Genomic DNA, 23,598 nt, shown 5'->3' with positions numbered 1-23,598 from the left:
AGCCTTAAAAAAATAAAATTAAAATAATCTATTTTAAGAAAGCTAAAATGCCTTTTGAGATCTAGACAAAAATGCATGATGGTGCAAGATCTGGCTTGACATGTAAACTTGTTTTGCTCCTTTTGCATTTTAACCTATTTCTATGTATGTCCAGAGGTTTATGAGAATGTGTTTTTCTTGAAGGTCAGCAACTGTAACTTGTATCGCCTTGGAAAAAAGAAAGGACTGCCTAGTCGTATGGTGGTATCAATTTTTGATCCCCCGGTCAACTGGCTTCCTCCTGGTTACATAGTAAACCAGGATAAGAGCAACACTGATAAGTGGGAGAAGGATGAAGTGGTAAGACTTGATTTAACTATGCTGAGGAGTAACTATTCACGCGTCTGTTTTCTCTCCCCCCTACCTCCTTCTAACCCCCAGATATTTTGCTAAAAAAGTAAATCTGAATCTTTGTTTCCTTTCTATAAAACTTCATCTTAACTTACGGAAAATTAGGGGAAAACTGATCCGCAGTAGAACTTGGAGTAAGGAAATTTACTCAACATCATCCAATAATGAGTGTGTGTATTAATGGAAAAGCAGAGAAGAAAAGATGTTTTGTTTGTAGTTAGCATACTCTCAGGAGTTTTTCTGAAATAAGTGGGTTCACCTTCATAGAATATATGAAAGGGAGTTGGTTTTCATAGTGCTGAGAATGAAGATTGGAACTGGCTTGAGAAAATGTTCAGTATTGGTTGCTGTTAGCTTACACCATGGGTATGGCTGAGGGTTACTTCGTATCCAAAATACAATGTTAGCCACCCTCACTGTCTAAAGCTTCAAAATGACAAATCTTAATGAGGATCAGTTCCAATTATTTTCTGACTAAACTCATTGTATATTGATAGTAGAAGTGTGTGTGCAAGAAATATCACTGATCACAGCAGTCAGTAATGTAATCTTTAAGTGTTTCTAGAATGATTTGGAGGTTGAGGAAGGAGGTGGAGGTATTTTTTTTTCTTTTTCCCAAATCTGAAGACCACACTCGATTGTAAAACCACCAGAGGGCACATGAGAGGACTGTTTGTTAGATGTACTGTGCAAATAAATGTTTATTTCAGAATAAATATTTCAACCTGATTATTATTGTTCTGTGTGTGCCAAGATTTCCATTTCAAAGAAACTACTGCTGTACCTTTCTAAAAGTAAGACAGTACATTTGGGACAGGAGTTAATAATTGTTTTTTAGAAGCTTTCAGTTCACCATAACATTTTAGTGGCCTCTTTCTCCTTGGTAGACACTGTTTATTTGTAAATAAAATATACAATTTCAGACCAAAATGCAGACTGTGGCGCAATTAAGTAGTGCTGGGGTTTGTGCCAAGTAGATATTTTGCTTTCTTGCATATAATTTTCATTCTCTATCCATGGGCTGATGGACTATAACTGGGGCTAGAAAAACTCATATTATTATAACAAATTATTACAAAAACATCCTAGTCAAATATTGGGTTTTTTGTGTTACCAGGCTTTATTAAGGGGAAGGATCTTCCTCCGTTCATTTGATCAGATAGCTTATTTCCAAAAAGCATGAAAGAAGCACTTACATGCATTTATCTTGTAAGTGGCCATAAGTTACTCAAAATCAATCAGGTATTCTTTAAGAAAAGGTTCGTTTTTCTGAGGTTCATTGTTGATTAATTTTTTTAAATGCTGTCTGATGAAAATAGTGACCTATCAGACTTGCTTCCTGGCTCCTTTAGCTACTGTTCATTCTCATCACTTAGACTTTTATTACTTTTTTTTATACATGAAACTGTGCAAACAATGTTAGGGTAGTTCATGTAGCTGTTCTGCTAATTAAAATGAGTTTAATTTTAAGAAAATTGTGAATGAAAATATAGTAAGAATTAAATTTATCACTTGTTAAATCTTTGTGAAAGCACACAGCAATCTGTTTTGAATCATCTAGCTAGACATGTCTCAGTGTATTTTTTTTCAGTGACAGATATGACAGGTGATATGTAACAAGAAAAAAAATCAGCACTAGCTGTACTTGGGACTGGTTAAATTAGTCTTACTTTGAGCATTATACTGCTACTAGTATCCAAAACAACTATGTCAAATCAAATTTTGCTGTCTCTTTCTGATCAATTACATCTACAGAAATCCCAGTTGTGTATATGCGAGATGGGTACTTACAGCAGCAGAAATTCTTTTGGCAAATGTCTAAACTGAATTCCTGTAGCCACTTCCCCCCCCACCCCCAATCACTAAATCTCACTAAGCCTGCTCTGTCCTGATGAGGAATGCTGTGATCTGTTTGATCCTTAGCTGGTTTCAGGTGTTGCCTAGTGCACCTTACAGCTGCCACCGATCCACGCATCTAGAGAGTTGTGCATTTGGCCCAGAGGGAGAGGTCCCCCATCTGGTTCACAGATATGCAAGATTAAGTGTCTGAGACCTTTAATATGACATACATAGATTGAGGGCAGATATGAGCTGTTTCACTTGATTCAAAATGGTGTTGGTTTTCAGGACCCAATCCAGAAAAGCACTTTAAATCTGATCTTGCTTCTGTCAAATTAAGTGGCAGAATTCCCGCTGACATCAGTGATGCTGGTTTGAGTCTGTGAATAGTCCTTTTGATGTTAGGAAGACTACTTGTGCATTTAGCTAATATGTTTAAGTGCTCTCCTGGATTGGGGCCATGGCGAATTATACAGCATTGTATAGCTTGGGCATATCTGTGTTCAATTTATAATTTACATCAGTCCATACCAGTTTGCTTAATATGAGCTGGGGAAAGACGTGAGACATCATTAGTTTTGCTGGTGTGAGTATGTAAGTAAGTATTAGAAAATTGGTAACAACTTGATTAGTTAAGGCTATAAGTACAGCCTGAAACAACCCAAAACTTTAAGCCAGTGTTTACTTGTTAAAGGATTAATACTATTTGCCTTTGCATCTACTTCATGATTTCATTAATATGTTAATATTCAGTTTAGAAACTGCTTTTACATTTTTAGACTTGCCATGTTGAAATCCTGGTGATATTAAATTAATGGAAAACTGGAGAGAGAGCATATTGGTTAAAATTGAGAATTATTAACTTGTACTGTGGTTCTTGCAGAAGAAAAGAATTGTTCTATATCTACGATATGATAAGCAGCCAGATCACTTCTCGAATCCCCAACCCATGCAGTGAAGACAGTCACACACATTAGCTGGCAAGAAACTAATGCTTACTAGTATTAGACTTCCGGTTTTGCTCTGTAATAAAAAAATCACCTACATTGATACACTAAACTTACTTTCTACTAGTTTGCCAAGTAGACTGAATTAATTAGCAGCTAACTGTGTTTGAGAGCACAGAGAAAGATATTTTGCTGGTTCAGGTGATTACTATTGAAGAACTAGGGTAAAGGAGTTCTTACAGTTTTTACATGGAATGCATTTTCCAATTATGTGTCCAGAAACTGAGATTATCTTGATTATGACTATAGCAAGTCCTGCAAATCCCTTAGTATTTGCCATAGAAGGATGTATAAAGAATCTTCAGAATTGCTTTGGTTCGGTGTTTGTAATAGCCTTACTTAGCAGCTAGAGAGAAGGATGCACCCAAAAAATGTTCCTTGTACTTCTCCAGATATTGTTAATATAGAATTCCTTTGTTTACTTGGTGTACAATTGCATAATGTTTAGTGGATTTAGTTAATCGTAGGTGCACCGTATTCTAGTATAAGCATGAGTTTCCATGGAATGCTGCATGTTATATGTAGAATATATGCTATTATAGCTTAGTAATAAGGGGTTTATATTCTAAGACAGTTATTCTAGTCTTAGAATGCTAGTGTAAATTGAGGTTGTATTGTGCATCTGATCAGACAATGTAATTAGAAACGTGAAAAAAATCAGTCATATTGCTAGCAGACATTACTCAAATCCCACACTTCTGACAGTTCTGGAATGAAAGTTTCTCATTTCCCTCTTTGGTACCATATTTTTTGTGTTCTTTCATAGACAAAGGAGAACTTGTTGGCTAATGGCAAAATTGATAATTATGAAAATGATGAAGAGGATCAAAACCTAATGTGGAGGTTACCCAAGGAAGAAACAGACTTTGAAGATGATTTTCTGGAGTATGATCAGGAGCATATCAAATTCATTGATAATATGTTAATGGGATCAGGGGCTTTTGTGAAGAAAATTTCTCTCTCTCACTTTTCAACCACTGATTCAAGCTATGAATGGAAAGCACCCAAGAAGTCTTCCCTGGGTAATGTTCAGTTTTCATCAGATTTTGATGATTTTGACTATAGCTCGTGGGATGCTATGTGCTATCTGGATCCTAGCAAAGCTGTTGAAGAGGATGATTTTGTAGTGGGCTTCTGGAATCCATCAGAAGAAAACTGTGGTGTTGATGCGGGAAAACAGTCTATCTCGTATGACTTGCATACAGAGCAGTGTATCGCTGACAAAAGCATTGCAGACTGTGTGGAAGCCCTGTTGGGCTGCTATCTGACCAGCTGTGGTGAAAGAGCTGCTCAGCTTTTCCTGTGTTCACTGGGGTTGAAGGTGCTCCCTGTAATTAAAAAGACTGATTGGGAAGGCACTTTGTGTGCTACCAGAGAGAATTGTAACACCGAGCAGAAAAATCTTTCATCAGACTCTATTTCTGCTTCTATACGTAATTCAGAGACTTCTCTGTATAAAGACCTAGAGTATGGTTGTTTGAAGATTCCACCAAGGTGCATGTTTGATCACCCAGATGCTGAAAAAACCCTAAATCACCTTATTTCTGGTTTTGAAAACTTCGAGAAGAAAATAAACTACAGTTTTAAAAACAAGGCTTATCTTCTTCAGGCATTTACTCATGCCTCGTACCATTATAATACCATTACTGGTAAGTAGTCTTAAATGAGTGGGGTTTTGCCCCATATTGTAAATGCAGGAGAAGCAGTATATGGTGTGTTCCCATACATAGGTTTTTTTAGACAACATGTTTCTTAAAAAAGACAATAGTCTCTGAATATTAAGTCTTTGAAAATACTATCTTGCTCTTTATTTCAGGAGGGGGATATGTGTTGAAGCTGTATCTCAGTGATTATTCATATTTTGATTTGATGTAGATAGAAGACTTACTGAAGTCTTAAGTTTTGGGAAAGAGCAGTATTTTTCATCTTGGCTGTATCACTAGTTGCGTGTGACTGACATTAGATCCTTATTTAGCTGAAATAAGTTCTTGTAGAACTCTGGAAAATTGCAGTGTACTTCTAGAAGTAGCAGTCATGTTTTGCAAATATATTTAGCAAATTTGTCCATAATTTAATCCCAAGAATATTACCTTTTGACCATACTTCTGAAGATTAAAACTATACAACTTTAATTAGCTGAATAGTCTGTAGGACTATACCATATGGAGACTTCCTCTTGAAGTTGTGAATTAGAAGGCATAATTTAAGTCTAGGCATTGTATTGAGTATATATTTAAAGTCCAAGTTTGAAGCAATTGACTAAATCAGGCTAAATATTAATTTCAGGCTAACTGCTTAATGTTTCTGTACATGCTCTCATAGAAGATTTTACAGCAGTACAAATTTGTATTTCTGTGATCTTCTTGAATAACTTTTGGTTATACCAATTAGCATAGTATTTGTGCATTCTAAAACTTTAAATATTTTCCTATTATAAACAATTAAAAACAAACTATGGTAAATTCCAACACCGTTAGAAGTGAATGGCAAATTCTTGTGCAGTCAGCAGTCTGAATTTTTCCCCAAAGTGAATTGGTTCTTCATACCAAGAAGTAAGAAAGCTCTGCTTTAATTAAAGAAGTTGTTTTGACAATGTTAGTACATTGAAAAACAGTTCACACTGTACGCTGGAATGCTCCTTTAGCTTTTTATTCTAGGTAATACTACCATCTATGTATTTACTTTTCACAAATATTTCACAAAACATATAGAAGGTAGATAATCCCTTTACACACATATACATGCATACTAACAGAAACCTTGAGGCATAGAGTCTAGCTGAAATTGCGTTGTTGGGTCCAGAAGTTTTGGTTCTATTTCTGTTTACCAAATAAGGCAGCTATGAATTGCTGTTGCTTGTAACTTTTTCTGTTAAGGAGTAGCTAGTAATCAGCATCTGGCAGTATCTTAGGTACAGCTGCTATAAAAACAACTTAGTACTAGCCATTTCACTCTCATGTTACTTTTGTAGTAATTCTGTTTTTCTTCCTTCCTTTCTATCTACCCATCCTTGTTTGCTTTCAAGACTGCTTTTTGCTTTCGTTTATATTCTAAAAATAGATTTGCATAGCTCTCCATTCCTGTCCCCTGCCAATTTTCCAAACAGCCAATGCTTGGCGATTTTAGTTTCCAGTTTAAAAGACCCATTCTTAATGGGAATCTTAGTTCCATGCTTCTTGAGAAATCTAAGTGTGTTGTGAATTAGATGAAAAATCTGAGATTGTATGTTCCTCCTGCTTTTGATGCATTGTTTTCTTATGAATTTTTTTGAGGTTTAACTTACCATTTTCAGATCAACTTGCTAGTGGAATCCCTTAATTTTACTTTTTTTGATCTTTCTTGGTGCAGTCGTGAAGATTTTGAGTAAAAGCATTAATTGATTATAAACACAAATGGTTTGCTAGCCTGACAAATTAATATTTAGTTAAAAAATGTCAATTATTAGATGTAACTTCTGGTTTTCCTGATTTTTTTTTTTTTTTTTTTTTTTAATACAATAACTGATCTCTCTGAACACAAAGATACCTGTTTTTAAAAAACAGATTGTCTCCTCTGAGAATTGGCTAGTTTGCAGAATTTAAATGGCAGTGTACCAGACCTCTTACCTAGAATGGCCTGGAAAGAATGTGTGTGTTAAACTTAATTGTGGTGTTGTACATTCTTTTATTTCCGATGCTTTAAGATTGTTACCAGCGCTTAGAATTCCTGGGAGATGCAATTCTGGACTACCTCATAACCAAGCACCTTTATGAAGACCCACGGCAACACTCTCCAGGAGTTCTTACTGACCTGCGATCTGCTCTAGTCAATAATACCATTTTTGCATCATTAGCTGTTAAGTATGACTACCACAAGTACTTCAAAGCTGTCTCTCCTGAACTGTTTCATGTTATTGATGACTTTGTGCAGTTTCAAATGGAAAAGAATGAAATGCAAGGAATGGATTCTGAGGTTAGTGGAAGTAGAAGAAATGTGTTCAGTATCTGATTTGAAACATGCTACTGGATTTATTAGTGGTGGGCATTTTTGTAATACTTTAGTTTTATGCACACAGCAGCCAAAGAAGCAGGGTCCCAGTAACAAAGCATACAATATGCAAATTAAAATACAATCTTTAGAAAGTATAAAGTAAGAACATTCATAAAATAATTAAATTGAAAGCAGTTTGCCTCTAGATTTTTGTGACACTTGATTTCAGTCACTATTTTGCTTTTGTGTTACTGTTAGAACAGTATGCGGGCAGGGGGGAGCAGGACCACTTAGCCTGGAAGCTACTACTATATCATAAAATCATGACAAAGAGTTAATAAGTCATATACCACTGACTTAGTATAGGATATCCATGCAACATCATGAGCAATACTACCTTGGGACTATGTGGAGATTATTTAATGTAGCACACTGACAGAGGTTTCCACCGTTTTATTTCTGACCATTTCTGCTGGAGCAGGTGTTATTGCACTGTGCTCAAGTATGTGTGACATGCTCCTGAAGGCTTTATATCTGCTAGCCAGGGAAACATTGCATGCGTCTTTCAAATAAACCACTTGAAAAATAGTTTAACTGAAGACCTGCAAGCACAGATCCTATCTATGCTATGCAGGAAGAAAGCTAATGATAATGAACATCTATTAGTCTAATTCATTTAGATAAGCTGCTCAGCAAATGTATGATAGCAGGGGTCTTGTGAGTCAAATTCTAATCAGGGTCCTGCAAGAGATGGACTTTCTCATTATCGTTTCTTTAGAAGTGTTATCCAATGCATAACCCTCATAGTTTGTCTTCTGAAAAACTGTGACCGGTCTCTTGGAAAGTATTCTATCTGAGAATACTCCAGCACTAAACAAACATGTTATCTTTGTCTTTAGTAATTTCTTCTTTTTGCTACACAACTTAGAAGCTTGGCAATCAAAATACTTCTGTTACAAATATGTTTTTACAGCCCTTGCACTGTGTTGCAGAGTGAAATCTATATGAGTGAAAAGGCTAAAAACTTATTTTAGGAGCTCAGAGTAGTGATTTTTAAGTTCGTTCAGTTTTTTGCTGGTATGCAAAAAGATTGCCTAGAAACTTCCTCCAAAGTTGCAACCAAATTGTGTGATAGCTGTTTCAAATAAAATTCTTGTTTCTCTGTCCCTGCGCCTGCTCCATATCTTGGTCTGGCACTGAATTACTGAAACTCTTATTTCATCAGAGTTAATGCAAGAGTCTTTGTTTCTGCAGTTCATGCCAGCTAGACTGGTTTCCATGTGTGTCTCCACATCATCTGCTTTGCTTTTTTCAAATATCACTCTTGAAACATCTGTTGTCCCTTGCTTTATAGCTCTTAGTTTCTCTCCTGTTATTTCAGTATAACTCAAAAGTGCTTCAGTTTGCACTTGGTATGAAATACACTATTCAGAAGAGTTGAACTGGGTTTTTAACATCAAAATTCCTGTTTGTAGTGTTTACACATCAGCTCTGACTTCTTGTTTGATTTATTTTGGGTAGAAATACTGGGTGGTACTGGTTCATGAAGTATTTTGGTGGCTATTAAGAGGACTGACATTGGCCCCTACCTTGGGGTTTAAACCCAACAGAGTGAGAAGGTAGTTGCTTGGAGAAGAGACAAATTTACTTCCTTTCAGGCAGAGGAGTGTTATGGTCAAAAATTTCTGTTTCAGATCGCTTTGTTTGGACTTAGGTGAATGTATATCTATTTGATGTATTTCTCGTAAAGGATTAGATTAACTCAAGACCTTTAAAACATAGACTGAAAGTCTAGCTTTAATAATGAGACTATCTTATTGTCTTAAGATAGTAGCATAGAAGAAAATACTGCCTGCTACCTTTAAAAGATAGCTGCGTGTGCCAGCTAGCTCAGTCTCACATTGATGGTTATCACTTATTAATGGCTCAGTTTACTGGTGCTTGTTTCATGCTTGTCTTCTGGGGTAAATGAGATAAGGAAAAGTACACCCAACTTTCATCCAGAGATTTTGGACCTTTCATACAGATTTTTGAAGCTACTTCTAGGAGATGCCTAATGTATGAAATCTTCCTTTATTATGCGTAGCTTTCTAGTATTAACTGATTGAGCCGAGTCTGTTTCTTATTTGAAAAACCAGACCCATGGTAAAATCCTACAGAAATACATGAGGAATTCACAAAGCACATAAGGTCTCTGTATACAATGGTGTTTGGAAATTCTTTTATTTTCGCATTTGAAAAATGACATATCCAGCAACTTGGTTTCATTGTGGAATAAAAGAACAATTTCACTGTGGGAAATTGTTAGTGAAAAGCTTAAAGGAAGCAGCACAGGATAGCATGAAAGAGAGCTTACATTTCTAAAGATCTTTTTATTTTAAAATATGCAATTGTTTCTTTCTTCCTCCTTTCTTCCCGCATCCCCCTGCTTTTTTTAATTGCTAACAGCTCAGAAGATCTGAAGAAGATGAAGAAAAAGAGGAAGACATCGAAGTACCAAAGGCCATGGGGGATATATTTGAGTCTCTTGCTGGTGCCATTTATATGGATAGCGGAATGTCTTTGGAAATGGTGTGGCAAGTGTACTATCCAATGATGAGGCCATTAATAGGTATTGGCTGCTTTCAGAAAAGAAAATAATAATTAAGTGCCATCTGCTATGAAGAGAAGAAAGCTAATTTCTTTTTTCCCCTTCCAAACAGAGAAATTTTCTGCTAATGTGCCCCGTTCTCCAGTGCGAGAGCTGCTGGAGATGGAGCCAGAGACAGCCAAATTTAGGTAAGAATATGCTTCCTTTGGTACGCACTGCCATAAAATATTTTTAAGCTGTGCTTCATAAATGGCTGAGGATTTTTAAATGTCAGAAATCAATATCTTTTGCACTAAGCAGCTAGCATGATCATTGTGTTCACTGATTTTGTTTTTTATTGCATAACTTTGATAAAAAGTAACAATTTCTGTTTAACTATACTGCTTTAACTTCTGTAGAAAAGAGAATGTAGGTCTCTTTATTTCACATTAACTTACCTAGGGAGTAAGTAATTCTTGTGTATATTTTTGCAGTCCTGCAGAAAGAACTTACGATGGAAAGGTCAGAGTAACAGTGGAAGTTGTAGGAAAGGGAAAGTTTAAAGGTGTTGGCAGAAGCTACAGGATTGCCAAATCTGCAGCTGCGAGAAGAGCACTACGAAGCCTCAAAGCAAATCAACCTCAGGTCCCAAACAGCTGAGACTCCTCTTAAAAATAAAATGGGGGGAAAAAACACAAATGAAGAAAATTTTTAAAAATGTTGATGTTGAGAGGAACAAATTGGAAGACAGAATTTAAAGTTTGTTTGATAACAGAATAGATAACAAAACATTTAACATGTATAAAATTTTGGAACTAATTGTAGTTATAGTTTTTTGCGCAAACACAATCTTGTCTTCTTTCCTCACTTCTGCTTTGTTTAATCACGAGAGTGCTTTAATGATGACATTTAGCAAGTGTTCAGAATAATTGTTGTCAGGTCTTCATGGTTTACTTTTATTGTCAGTACAGCTTTGCTTAGTGTTAGAAGGCCAGGGAGCTTATGCCTAATGCAGTTGCTAGATTTATATATAGTAATCTTGAAATTCTTCAATCTGTGCACTAGTGCCAGTCATAAAGCAGTTGATAAACTGTGCTGGATGATTGGGTATAAGTAAGAATAAGTGTGCCAGTATTCTCTCTCTCTCTTTATTTTTTAATTTTAATTTTTCTTTTTTTATCTCTCCATGTCATCTTTTTACATTAAGATGGCATTCCTGATCATTATTGCACTTATTTGTTAGGGACAGATTCTAATTGAAAAGGCTGGCATACTGGTAGAATGAAACTTCAGTTTCATTATACCACACAGTCTTGCATACAAAAAGGTTCTTGCCTTAAAAATAAATAAACCCTCATTAATAATCTTTTGATTTCTGATCTTTTTCTGAACAAGCTGTTTTACATTCCCTTCATTTTATTATGCATTTTACAATGATACAGCTCTATATTTACAGTACAACTCATTACTATAGCTGTGACTTATTACAGGATTATAATAGAAATTGTATTCATATATATATAATTAGGTTATTTTTAACAATTCTGAGGAGGTGGTTAGTCGAAAGTTGAGGGTTTTTTTATACCATAAACAAATATGGTCTTTGGTTAAAATTCCAATTTTACACAAACATACAAGCTAGATAGTTCCAGTACTGGAAACAGTAATGAATAATTGCACAGTGCAAACTGTCACTCTAACAAAATAACCTTTGACATATCACACCTTAAATATGCTGCAGATTTTATAGTTAATTGGTTACGTATTTAACAAACAGAGCACCTTTACACTTAAAGATATTTCCACATAAATTTCTTACTGTACTTTTCAGAGTTGCATGCATGTTTCGCCTACCAAAGCTGTGCTGTTAAATAACATGAAAGTTGATGTTTGAGATATAACTGCCGTACTTTTGATACATCTGTGATTTAGGTCCTTAATTTAGAGAAACTAGCTCACTGGTGTTTTGGTCTACTGGGGGCAGGGGTTGGAAATCATACTTTTATTTTTTAGGCTTTGCCTATACTTCTTTAATTAGATTTTTGTAGGCACTCTTTACTTAAATACCTCAGTTCTTTTTTTCTTTTCTTTCCCCCTTTTTTTTTTTTTTTTTTGCATGCATTGTTTTTCTGTTTTGGTGCTATGTTTATATATTATGCTTGAAATTTTAATTTTTTGCACTGTAACTATAATACCTCTTAATTTACCTTTTAAAAAAAGCTGTGGGTCTCGTATTCCCACCAGTATCAGTAGAGGTTTGCTGCAATTTTGCCCTGTTAATTATGCTTGAAGTTTGAGAAAGCAGAGCAAGGTGTTTTAACGTTTTCCAGCACAATAGTTTGAAGTTGATGCTGTGTCTTATGAATTAAATTACAAATAAATACTGTATTTCCTGCTTTTAAACCCTTTCCCTTTCCTCACAAATGCACACTAAAACAAAACGAAAACTGTCAGCTCTTGCTTTCTTAACAAAAGATAAAATAAATGCCTTAGTGACAAGGGATAGACATTAAGCTTTTCTGAAATACAGTTTTCAAAAGTTCATGTTTTCTATCTCAGTCATTTTTCATTCTGCAAAAAGGACCATTCTTATATTTGAAAGCAGCATTGTTATAGTAGTGAGAACGAGAATTAAAATACTAGCTTATAAAAAATTCTAGCATTTGTTTGGTACTTCAGTCATGAAAATATAACAGGGAAATACAAGACCTGCGAGTCTTGATGTATATAAAACAAGTGTAAATGAGATGGAATAGTAAAAACACACAGTCTGAATTTTCAAAGGTAAATTGTTTTAACTGGGTTTTTGTTTTGTTTTGTTTTGCTTTTAAAGGTCACTGATTTAAGTTACAGGTCTTTTTTCATGGTAGGAGTGAAGTTTTCTAGCAAAAATACATGATTACTAACATTAACAATTCTGTGTTTCTGGCCAGACATCAATCGGCAAATGAAATCAAACCATCTAGAAAGTCTTAAGTAGTTTTAACTGCATTATGAAAAACTAAAGTTTAAGTTAGTCTTTGAATGCCTAAAATTTCTTACTGATTATTACAAGGTTATAGATTCTCAGGGGTTTTGGGTAATTGCTAGCAGTAAAGTGCTACAGAGTGTCTTGATGCAAAGAAAATTAACTGAACTTGTTCTGTGTTTCAGAATAGTTTAATGATTGCTTTGTTACTAGATAAAGCCTATGAATTGGAAATCTGAAATGTGTAGTGGCTGACTATAAAGTAGTTTCTGCTGCTGATGCGTTTTTAAACGTGTTTTAAATGCCGTAATTATTTCCAGTGTGACCTCATCGAAATATTTTTTATCCTTTGAGATAGAAAATTCTTATTAGTTTCCATGTTATACATCTGTGTGTTTTACCCTACAGTTGATATGATTTTGATATTGGACATTGTATGCTATTAAAGACCTAAATCTGATCATTTGAAGGTTGGGATAGAAATCACTTGACATGCTATAAGCACAAGTGTGAGTGGACTGTTGTAACCCATCTTCAAAAGCAACCACACAGGCTTGTCATAGTGTGGGGGTTAGTTGGCATGAACCTTGTTTGGTTTGGTTTGGGTTTTCTTTAATCTAGGTCCTGTTATACTGTACTTTAAACAGTCCTCCTAACTATGCTGCGTTTCTATTTTTATGGCTTTTTTTTTTTTTTTTTTTGCGCTGTTCTGTTCATGTAGCACAAATAAGCATTGCACTTGGTACCATGCTTTACCTCATTTCAAGGAAAAAATGCTTAACAGAGAGGAAAAATGTGGTTTGGCCTTGCTGCTGTTGTGATTTACTGAATTTGAAAAAGATAATTATAATGCCTGCAATGTGTCATTTACTTGCACAACTGAGGTCATTTGTAATGTCTGTGGCATTTTTACTGTATGTGGAAAAATACAACAATGATGTGTAACAACTCTTGATTGTATTTTAAAGCTCTTGTCTTTCTGCTACATTGTTTTACTGTTATGTGAAGTAATTAAAATTAGAATGACCTCTGACACTCCAATAATTATCTCTGAACAAACCAACATATTATGTGTATAATGTAGTTTTTGCGAGTACACAGCCCCTAGTAATTTGGTCAACCTCAACTAAATCTCTGCTCAGTCTGAATGTTGAGTGCGCAGTAGTGACTTTCTGAAGTGTTTGTTCAGCTTGGTGCTGCTGAAAGTCCATACAGAAAAAAAGCCTACTATTTTTAAGTCTCATTACACAATACTAAGTTGTGCCTGCAGAGTACAGAACTTGGACAAGAACCAGTTTCCGTTCTGGGGAGGAATATAGTGGCGGCCCAGGGATGAGGTGCCAGATCCTCAGCTGGTGCAAAATGATGTTGTATCATTTTAATCAACGGAACTGAATTTTTTTCCATACCTGAAGATCTTGTGTTTATATGTATGTTGCAGATTGGGTTTTCCTCCTTGTAAGGAAATACAGAACCCTAAACTGGAAATTATGGGGGTTTATGTTATTGCATGCGACATAGCTACATTACATGCATTTATTTGCATAGAAGGTGAAATCTTTATATCACAGTCACAGCAGCACATGTTATCCAAAAATGAGGAGTAGCATCGTGGTCTGCTGTGATACTGTACTTGCCTCTCTCTGACAGTATTCTGGGTTTGTATGTTTTTGGGGGCGGTCCCTACAAAAACATTCTCATGGAAATATCTGTATATATTAAATGAGTGAATCACAGAATCATAGAATAGTTAGGGTTGGAAAGGACCTTAAGATCATCTAGTTCCAGCCCCCCTGCCATGGGCAGGGACACCCCACACTAAACCATGCCACCCAAGGCTTCATCCAGCCTGGCCGTGAACACAGTCAGGGATGGAGCATTCACAGCTTCCCTGGGCAACGCATTCCAGTGCCTCACCACCTTTACAGTAAAGAATTTCTTCCTTATATCCAATCTAAACTTCCCCTGTTTAAGTTTGAACCCGTTACCCCTTGTCCTGTCACTACAGTCCCTGATGAATAGCCCCTCCCCAGCATCCTTGTAGGCCCCCTTCAGATACTGGAAGACTGCTATGAGGTCGCCACGCAGCCTTCTCTTCTCCAGGCTGAACAGCCCCAACTTTCTCAGCCTATCTTCATACGGGAGGTGCTCCAGTCCCCTGATCATCCTCGTGGCCCTCCTCTGGACTTGTTCCAACAGTTCCATGTCCTTTTTATGCTGAGGACACCAGAACTGCACACAATACTCCAAGTGAGGTCTCACGAGGGCAGAGTAGAGGGGCAGGATCACCTCCTTCGACCTGCTGTTCACGCTCCTTTTGATGCAGCCCAGGATACGGTTGGCTTTCTGGGCTGCGAGCACACACTGAAGCCGGCTCATGTTCATTTTCTCATCAACCAGCACCCCCAAGTCCTTCTCTGCAGGGCTGCTCTGAATCTCTTCTCTGCCCAGCCTGGGATTGCTCTGACCCATGTGTAGGACCTTGCACTTGCCATGGTTAAACTTCATCAGGTTGGCATCAGCCCACCTCACAAGCGTGTCAAGGTCCCTCTGGATGGCATCCCTTCCCTCCAGCATATCAACCAAACCACACAGCTTGGTGCCATTGGCAAACTTGCTGAGGGCGCACTCATTCCACTGTCCTTGTCACCAACAAAGATGTTGAACAAGACCGGTCCCAACACCGATCCCTGAGGGACACCACTCGTTACCGGTCTCCAGCCGCACATTGAGCCATTGACCACAACTCTTTGCGTACAGCCATCCAGCCAGTTCTTTATCCACCGAGTGGTCCACCCATCAAATTGATGTCTCTCCAATTTAGAGACAAGGATGTCATGTGGGACAGTGTCGAACACTTTGCACAAGTCCAGGTAGATGACGTCAACTGCTCTGCCCCTGTCCATCAGTTTCGTACTCCCATCATAGAAGGCCACCAAATTGGTCAGGCAGGATTTCCCCTTAGTGAAGCCATGCTGGCTGTCACCAACCACCTCCTTGTTTTTCATGTGCCTTAGCATGCCTTCCAGGAGAATCTGCTCCACGATTTTCCAGGCACAGAGGTGAGACTGACTGGTCTGTAATTCCCTGGGTCATCCATTTTCCCCTTCTTGAAAATGGGGGTTATATTTCCCTTTTCCCAGTTGTCAGGAACTTCACCTGACTGCCATGAGTTTTCAAATATGATGGCCAGTGGCTTAGCAACTTCATTTGCCAGGTCCTTCAGGACCTGCGGATGGATTTCCTCAGGTCCCATGGACTTGTGTATGTTTAGGTTTTTAAGATGGTCTCAAACCAGATCCTCTCCTACAGAGGGCCTAGGGTCTTCATTCTCACAGTCCCTGTGTTCGCCTTCCAAGTCTTAGGTGGTGTGGTCCGAGCCTTTGCCAGTGAAGACCGAGGCAAAGAAGTCATTAAGAACCTCAGCCTTCTCCAAATCCCAGGTAGCCAGTTCTCCTGATAACTTCCAGAGGGGGCCTACATTGTCCCTAGTTTGTCTTTATTCGTTATGTACCTATAGCATCCCTTCTTGTTAAAGATAAGGCAATTTTATTTCTAACTGGGCCTTAGCTTTCCTAACCTGGTCCCTAGCTTCCCAGGCAACATCCCTGTATTCTTCCCAGGACGCCTGTCCCTGCTTCCACCTTCTGTAAGACTCCTTTTTCCTTTGAATTTTCCTGAGCAGCTCCTTATCCATCCAAGGAGGTCTCCTGGCCCTCCTGCTGCACTTCCTTCTAGTTGGGATGCAACGCTCCTGAGCTTGGAGCAGGTGATCCTTGAATAACAACCAACAGTCTTGGGCCCCCCTGCCCTCTAGTGCTATATCCCATGGAACCTTACTAAGCAGGTTCCTGAAGAGGCCAAAGTCTGCTCTCTTGAAGTCCAGGGCAGTGAGCTTGCTGCACGCTCTTCTCACTGTCCTGAAGATCTCGAATTTGACCATCTCATGATCGCTGCAACCAAGGCTGCCCTGGAGCATCACATTTCCAACGAGCCCTTCCCTGTTGGTGAGCACGAGGTCAAGCATGGCACCTCTCCTTGTTCGTTCCTCTATTACTTGCAGAAGGAAGTTGTCTTCCACACAATCGAGGAACCTCCTGGATTGCTTGCTCCGGGCCATACCATCGTTCCAACAGGTATCAAGTCCCCATGAGAACAAGGGCCTGCGAGCATGAGGCTGTTCCTATCTGCCTATAGAGCACTTCATCCACAGATTCCTCTTGATCAGGCAGTCTGTAACAGATCCCCACAGTAATGTCCCCCATTGCTGTTCTCCCTTTAACCCTGATCCACAAGCTCTGTTGACTGCTCAGCTGTCCCCAGACAGAGTTCCATACTCTCCAGCCTATCCCTAACATAAACAGCAACTCCTCCTCCCCACTTGCCAGGCCTGTCTTTTCTAAAGAGCCTGTAACCGTCCGTTCCAACACTCCAGTCATAGGAGCCATCCCACCATGTTTCTGTGATGCCTACTATATCATACTCCCATAGACATGCACACATCTCTAATTCCTCTTGTTTGTTCCCGATGCTATGGGCATTTGTATAGAGACATCTGAGCCGAGCTCCAAATGAAGCCGGCTTATTTGCTGGAGCATCTGGAATATCTCTATGTTGCTCCAAGTATTTATTATAGGTGCTGGCAACTGACTGGGTGTGTTGGGATGGAATGATGTCCCCCCTCCCCCAACACATCTAGTTTAAAGCATCCTTGTCCAGTCTGGCAAACCTCCTATCAGAACTGCTCTTCCCCTTCGTTAGACCGGCTCCACCAGCCCCCGGTAGACCTGGGCTACTAAATTGAGTCCCAGGCAAGAAGGGTGAAGCAAGAAGGATTTTAATTTTTGGTACTTACTGACATTAATCCTTTTTTCAATTGTTCTAATTTTCAAGAAGTTCATTTCTTTATGTTCAGATTGGGTTTGAAACTCAAAACACTACAGTTTGTGACCATGAAATGTAATCTAAATATCAACTGCAACTCCATCTGAATTCTGTTAGCAAATATCTAGAGGTCGTAGTAAACTCCACTAGCAGTTAAAATTAACTTCTGTCAAAGCTGACTACATTTTTAAGAAATAAATGTTATCCAATAAAGCCCTTGGGGTTTTTCCTCTTTTATTTGAATGGCAACCACAGACTACTTTGATTGCTTTGTAGATGCACTCAGAATTTACTGCAGCAGCAAGTTGGAGAGAAAAATGTTTGTGAACAAGAGTTGGAAATAGCAGGCATTTTTATTGTAAATAGTTTGACTGAGAAGATGGTTAAAATCAAGTAGAATGAATGGCATATAATTTGATGGACAATAAAATACTTACCATCACATGCTGCAGCTGTCTGTAAGGGACATAAAATGTAATTCATTCATACTGTAATCATGCTGCAGAAGTTTGCAATCTGCACCTTATGGATCACAATTACCTTTATTAGTTTTTTGTAATAATTGTAGCTGAGTATATCTCCAATAAAGTTATGGTCTGTTCACCTTGTATTGTCTTTTTGATTTTGTTTCTTAGTTCCTCTTTAATCTTTCCATAAATCTTTTAGAATTTGCAAAAAAATCCTTTTCAGTCTCAGTCTAAAAAAAAATATAATTTGTGAAAACCTTATTTCTTGACCTTGTTTAAAGACAAGTCTGCTTGTCTCCTTCCTCTGATGAATGAACTGTCTTCATAGCTATGTGAAGACTCTTAAGGGACACTCATGTTAAAAATGATGGTGTACGAGCTACAATTGGATCTCTGTGTTGACCATTATACGTGCAAAATTTCTGTTGGAGCTGGGAGGCCCCAGAGCACAAGGGTTCAGTAACACAGCTTTACACAATTCAGCACGTTTTAAAATTAGCATGTTAGTACTAGCTAATAGTCTCAACATTAGTAACATTGACTTTAATTATTTTTCCCATTTGTTTTCCATTAGTATTTCACTTACCCTGAATACTGAAAGCATATTTTTACAGTGTTCTGAGCACACCAGTGTCATGCCTATGTTTTATGGAGACCAGACAGACCTGCCAGTCTGTTTTGAAAACTTCCCAGTTCAGCAGTCACTTTCTTGGCACCTGCAATGGGCAACATTCAACTGTATGTTTCCTCTTAGATTCCAGAGAAAAGCCTGCTGAACTGCTGATAGGCATGGTGGTGCCTTCTGCCAGGACTTGGAGGAGAGATGAATCACCTAAGTCTTCAGTGGTCTCAGTTTGTTCCTTGTCTCAGGTGAGAATCCTGAGGAACCTTGTGTATCTTCTGCAGCTTTCCAGCAATTTTTTTCTTTCCCCAGCTAGGTTCTACTCTGGCTCTGATGGCACTGGTAGGTAAAGCCCTTTAAGTTCCATATGTAGGCTAGTAACCTGCAGTAGGGGAGGACAATGCAGCTGTCACCTGCCAAGTTCTAGGAAGAGGATCAAAGACGATGCCTTTATCTTCCTGCTCATTGTGGAAGAGTGACATGAGGGATGGCCATCTAAACCTGTGTCTCAAATTACTACCACATTACTACCCAGCAAGGAATGAAGCCTCTTGAATTCTCCAGAAAGGTTCTTCTTCAAAGGCAGGTGACCATATTTTTTTGCCATTATTGAGAGCATCACCTACTTAATTCAGAATTTGAGTACAGCTTAGTAGCAATGGTGTTGAAACAGCTTAGCATAAGATAAGGATTCTATTAGGTTTCTAAGTTTGAGCTACTCAGAATGCAGCCGTGATTCTTCCTCTCCCCTCCCCCGAAGCAACATCAGGATTGATTTAAAAAGGGGAATAATTAACTGTAGTAAATCTTATACCATCAAGACCCAAATTTTCAGGGTAGTTACTATTTGTCATTCTGATAAACCTCTATGGCCACTCTATAAGAATTGGAAAGAGACTACCTTTATGTCCATCTGAAGAAGAGTTTACAGGTACTGGTTTCTCATCTCATGAATAAATGTGCTTCATAATTGCATCAATAGAGCTAAGATATGTATTTAGTTAGCTGCTGTTCTTAAATGAAACCATACAGAAAAAGGAATTTGAGTGAAAACTGAGGGGAATAAGTTTTTGAATATTCTTGCACGAAAACAGTTAGTAACAAAGCTAATCATTACTTAGTCCAGAAACACAGAGGAGCATTTGATGCTTGGCTGGGCTTCCCTTAACACTTCTGCTGGATTCCAGGTGCAGGATCTGTTCCTTAGAGGAAATCTTCATGTCAGTGGACACAGGCAGTACTGACAAGTAAGTGGGTTTTGCTTTTCTCATACCTGTGATTATGTCCTTTGTTATTGTAGAACATGAACAATGCTTCCATTTTGGTGTGTAAAATAACCAAGGACCTTCCATACGTTAGGAAAACAGTATCATTTATTCTGCAGTTTAACCACCGCCAGCTACCTGGCTTATACTCTTTATATGTATATTTTATTGGAAGCCTCATGCTAACTCTTAAATTGAAGTAATTTTCTCCTGTTAACTTGAAAATTTCCTGTAGTTTTAAGTTCCTGTCCAGCTCCCACTGAAGTCACTGGGAAGACATCCACTTGGGCTCTGTAATTTCTGTGCATTTGAAGTTAACATGAAAGTCCTTCAGACATAATGTGTAAATTCCAGATGTCAAGCAGAACTTGAGAAACACAGTGATGTGGAGAGGCAGCCTCTTTTGCTTCTATTTTTTCAAGCTCTTAAGAAAAAAGGATGGCACACTCACCAGCTACCTGCTTTGGAGATAGCCACCTACTGCGATGAATACCCAACTGATTGCTCCATTGTTTATTTTGGGGGCAGTTCTTGCCACATGGGCAAGATTTAGAAGGGAGGAAGCAGGGCTGTCTGTCTTAGCTTTTAATAACATCTAGGATGCTTCAGCTGATTTAAGGTGTGCACTTTGCAGCCAACTGCATCTGGGCTAACTGCCACCCATTTCTTCTGCTGTCAGTGGAGCCACATCAGCAGGTGTAGGGCACTGGTTTTCAGAGAATCACAGAATGGTTTGGGTTGGAAAGGACCTTAAAGCTCATCCAGTTCCAGCCCCAGCCCCCCTGCCATGTGCAAGGACACCTTCCACTAGATCCAGTTGCTCAAAGCCCTGTACAGCCTGGCCTTAAACACTTCCAGGGATGGGGCAGTGTGCCAGTGTCTAACGACCCTCATAGTAAGGAACTTCCTAATGTCTAATCTAAGTCCACCCTCTCAGTTTAAAGCCATTCCCCTTGTTGTATCATTTACAAAAAATTCCTCTTCAGCTTGCTTGTAGGCCCCTGTTAGGTACTCAAAGGCTGCTCTAAGGTCTCTGTGGAGCAGCAAAGGTGATAAACAGCACCAGTCCCAATACTCACCCAATACTGCTCCTCACTGGCGTCCACTTGGACTTCAAGTTGCTGACCACAACTGTTTGAGTGTGAGCATCGAGCCAGTTCCTTATCCACTGAGCGCTCCATCCATCAAACCCATTTTTCTCCGATTTAGAGACAAGGACACAAGCCAGGACGGTGTCAAGTGCTTTGCACAAGTCCAAGTAGATCATGTCAGTTGCTCTTCCTTTATCTACCAACACTGTAACCCCATTGTAGAAGGCCACAAAATTTGTTGGGCACAATTTGCCCCTAGTAAAAACATGTTGGCTGTCACGAACCACCTTGTTATTTTCCATGTGGCTTAACATAGTTTCCAGAAGAATCTGCTCAGACAACATCTCTCTGTTCCTCCATGGAATTCCACGTGTCTTTGCTTCCACCCTGTATAGGCTTCCATTTTGTGTCTGAGTTTGTCCAGGAGCTCGTTTTTCATCCATGCAGGCATTTTTTCACAAGTTCCTCTCTGTTGAGATGCGTTGCTCCTGAGCTCGGAGAAGGTGATCCTTGAATATTATCCAGCTTTCTTGGGCCTGCCTTCCCTCCAGGGCTTTATATCCTGGCACTCCACCAAGCAGATCCCTGAAGAGGCCAAAGTCTGCTCTCCTGAACTCTGGGGTACTGAGCTTGCTGTGTGCTGCCCTAAAGATCTGTAACTCCATCATTTCATGGTTACTGCAGCCAACGGTGCCCTTGAGCTTCATATTCCCCACCAGCCCCTCCTTGGTGATTGTCATTGTTTAAGCCCTGTCGGCAAGTCAGCCACGCAGTTTCTACTGCCCGCACCGTCCCCCCCGTCCTCCCCACCCCCCCCCCATGGAGGGATGGGGAGGAGAATCAAAAGAATGTAACTCCCATGGGTTGAGATAAGAACAGTCCAGTAACTAAGGTATAACACAAATCACTGCTGCTACCACCAATAACAATAATGATAAGGGAAATTACAAGGGAAGAGAATACGATACCATCCACCGAAACAAGCCCGACAGAGCAGAGCGTGCCCTTCCGGGTAACTCCCAGTTACATCCTGGGCATGACATGCTGTGGTATGGAATACCTCTTTGGCTAGTTTGGGTCAGGTGTCCTGTGCCTACTTCATCCCGGCTTCCCCTCCTCCCTGGCAGAGCATGAGACTCACAAAGTCCTTGGTCAGGCCAAACATCAGTGTTATCAGCTCTGTTCCCAGGCCGAAAGTCAAAAACACAGTGCTGCAACAGCTACTAAGAAGGAGAAAAACTGACTGCTACTGCTGAACCCAGGACAGTGGTGAGAACAAGGTCCTCTCTCCTCTCTTACCACTTGGAGAATGAAGTTACTATCAATACATTCCAGGAACTTTCTGCATTGCTTATGCTCTGCTCTGTTGTCCCTCCAACAGATACTGGGATGGTTGAGGTCACCTCTTGCCAAGGTGAAGATGAACCTCTGCTCTTTACTGCCACTTGGCCTGAAGCAGGATTATGTGTGAGTATGGACTGTTGCAGCTGTTCCAGCTTTGTAATACACTGTAAACCTCACTTACCTAACTTTAAGCTCTGAGATTCGTAAGGGGACTGAAGGAGCACCAGTCCAGTCCTCAACTGTATGTTCCTTTAAGCACATAGTTTTCACAGAAGTATGTGAGTGGTGCTTTGGTATCAATTTTAGGGTAGGGTTTTTAACTTCATTTTATAAATGAGAATCTAAGTAGCATAGAGGAGCACTGCTGTGATTGTACGAGTTGCTTATTTCATAACTACCAGCATTAGCACAACCATCAGAGAACACAGGTATCATTAAACAAAGACATCTTTTTCCATGTTCTTATATCATAGCTCCCTATGCCAGTCAGTTTTTGCTTTTATGTATTCACTCTCCAGTCACCTGAATTTAGGCAAGACCCTGGTGTCAGAATGAAACGCTTCCTGAATTCAGTACAGCCTCAGTATCTTGATAGCCAAGATCTGGTCTATTCTCACACATCTATAGCAATTAATAGTATTTTGCAGCATCAATTTTAAGTTAAGAAATTATTGCTTTCAAGGTGATTCTAGCTGGAATAGCAGGGCATTATATTCCTGCCAGCAGCACTCATCACCTTCCTTCCAGCTTTACATAGTACATGTGCTCCAGGCAAAAGAGACCTCATTATACAAACAAGCATGGCACAGGCAGCTGTATTCCCTGTCTGGCCAACCAGCTGCTGTTCAGGGCCATGCCAGCACAAAGCTTGCTTAAAACAAGGGCAAAAGTTCCAGGACTCTGCCTTAACAATAGTGTTGATGTCACCGGTGGTGGATGGGAAGGGATCTATGAAAGATGTAGTAACCATTTTTCCTGGACTAAATGCCTTTGCTAGGCTTTAAAAAGTTGCCCTTTCTGTGGAATCCATGAGTTAGAAGGGTTCCTGCACTGAGCACTGCCTGCCATGGAGGGCTGAATTCCCAAGGAATGCTGCTGTTTCCAGCAGGTAATGCAAGGCGGAGAAGGACAATTCAAAGCCTTCTGACCCACCTTGTAGAGCTGAATCAAGCACACATACTTG

At 39.2% G+C, this 23,598-nt stretch overlaps 1 protein-coding gene across 4 annotated transcripts in view; it reads left to right on the top strand.

Moving 5' to 3' along the window:
* Window positions 1–18,914, top strand: part of DICER1 (dicer 1, ribonuclease III) — a 68,032-nt gene extending 49,118 nt beyond the window's left edge. For 2 of the 4 annotated variants that reach the window (XM_080617242.1, XM_080617245.1), the window contains 6 exons: window positions 184–339; window positions 4,003–4,885; window positions 6,919–7,187; window positions 9,654–9,816; window positions 9,908–9,983; window positions 10,269–14,704. In XM_080617242.1, coding sequence (XP_080473368.1) covers window positions 184–339; window positions 4,003–4,885; window positions 6,919–7,187; window positions 9,654–9,816; window positions 9,908–9,983; window positions 10,269–10,434 — 1,713 coding nt within the window. In that variant the 3' untranslated portion in view covers window positions 10,435–14,704. Of the gene's footprint in view, window positions 1–183; window positions 340–4,002; window positions 4,886–6,918; window positions 7,188–9,653; window positions 9,817–9,907; window positions 9,984–10,268; window positions 14,705–18,847 lie in introns of those variants that run through there. The other 2 variants (XM_080617243.1, XM_080617244.1) reach the window with 2 other exon arrangements.
* Window positions 18,915–23,598: the final 4,684 nt, after the last annotated feature.

This window comes from Psittacula echo (assembly GCF_963264785.1).
Source record: "Psittacula echo genome assembly, chromosome: 5".
Classification (NCBI taxonomy): Eukaryota; Metazoa; Chordata; class Aves; order Psittaciformes; family Psittacidae; genus Psittacula; species Psittacula echo.
The sequence above is the reverse complement of the archived record's forward strand: the minus strand, read 5'-3'. Positions and strand labels throughout refer to the sequence as shown.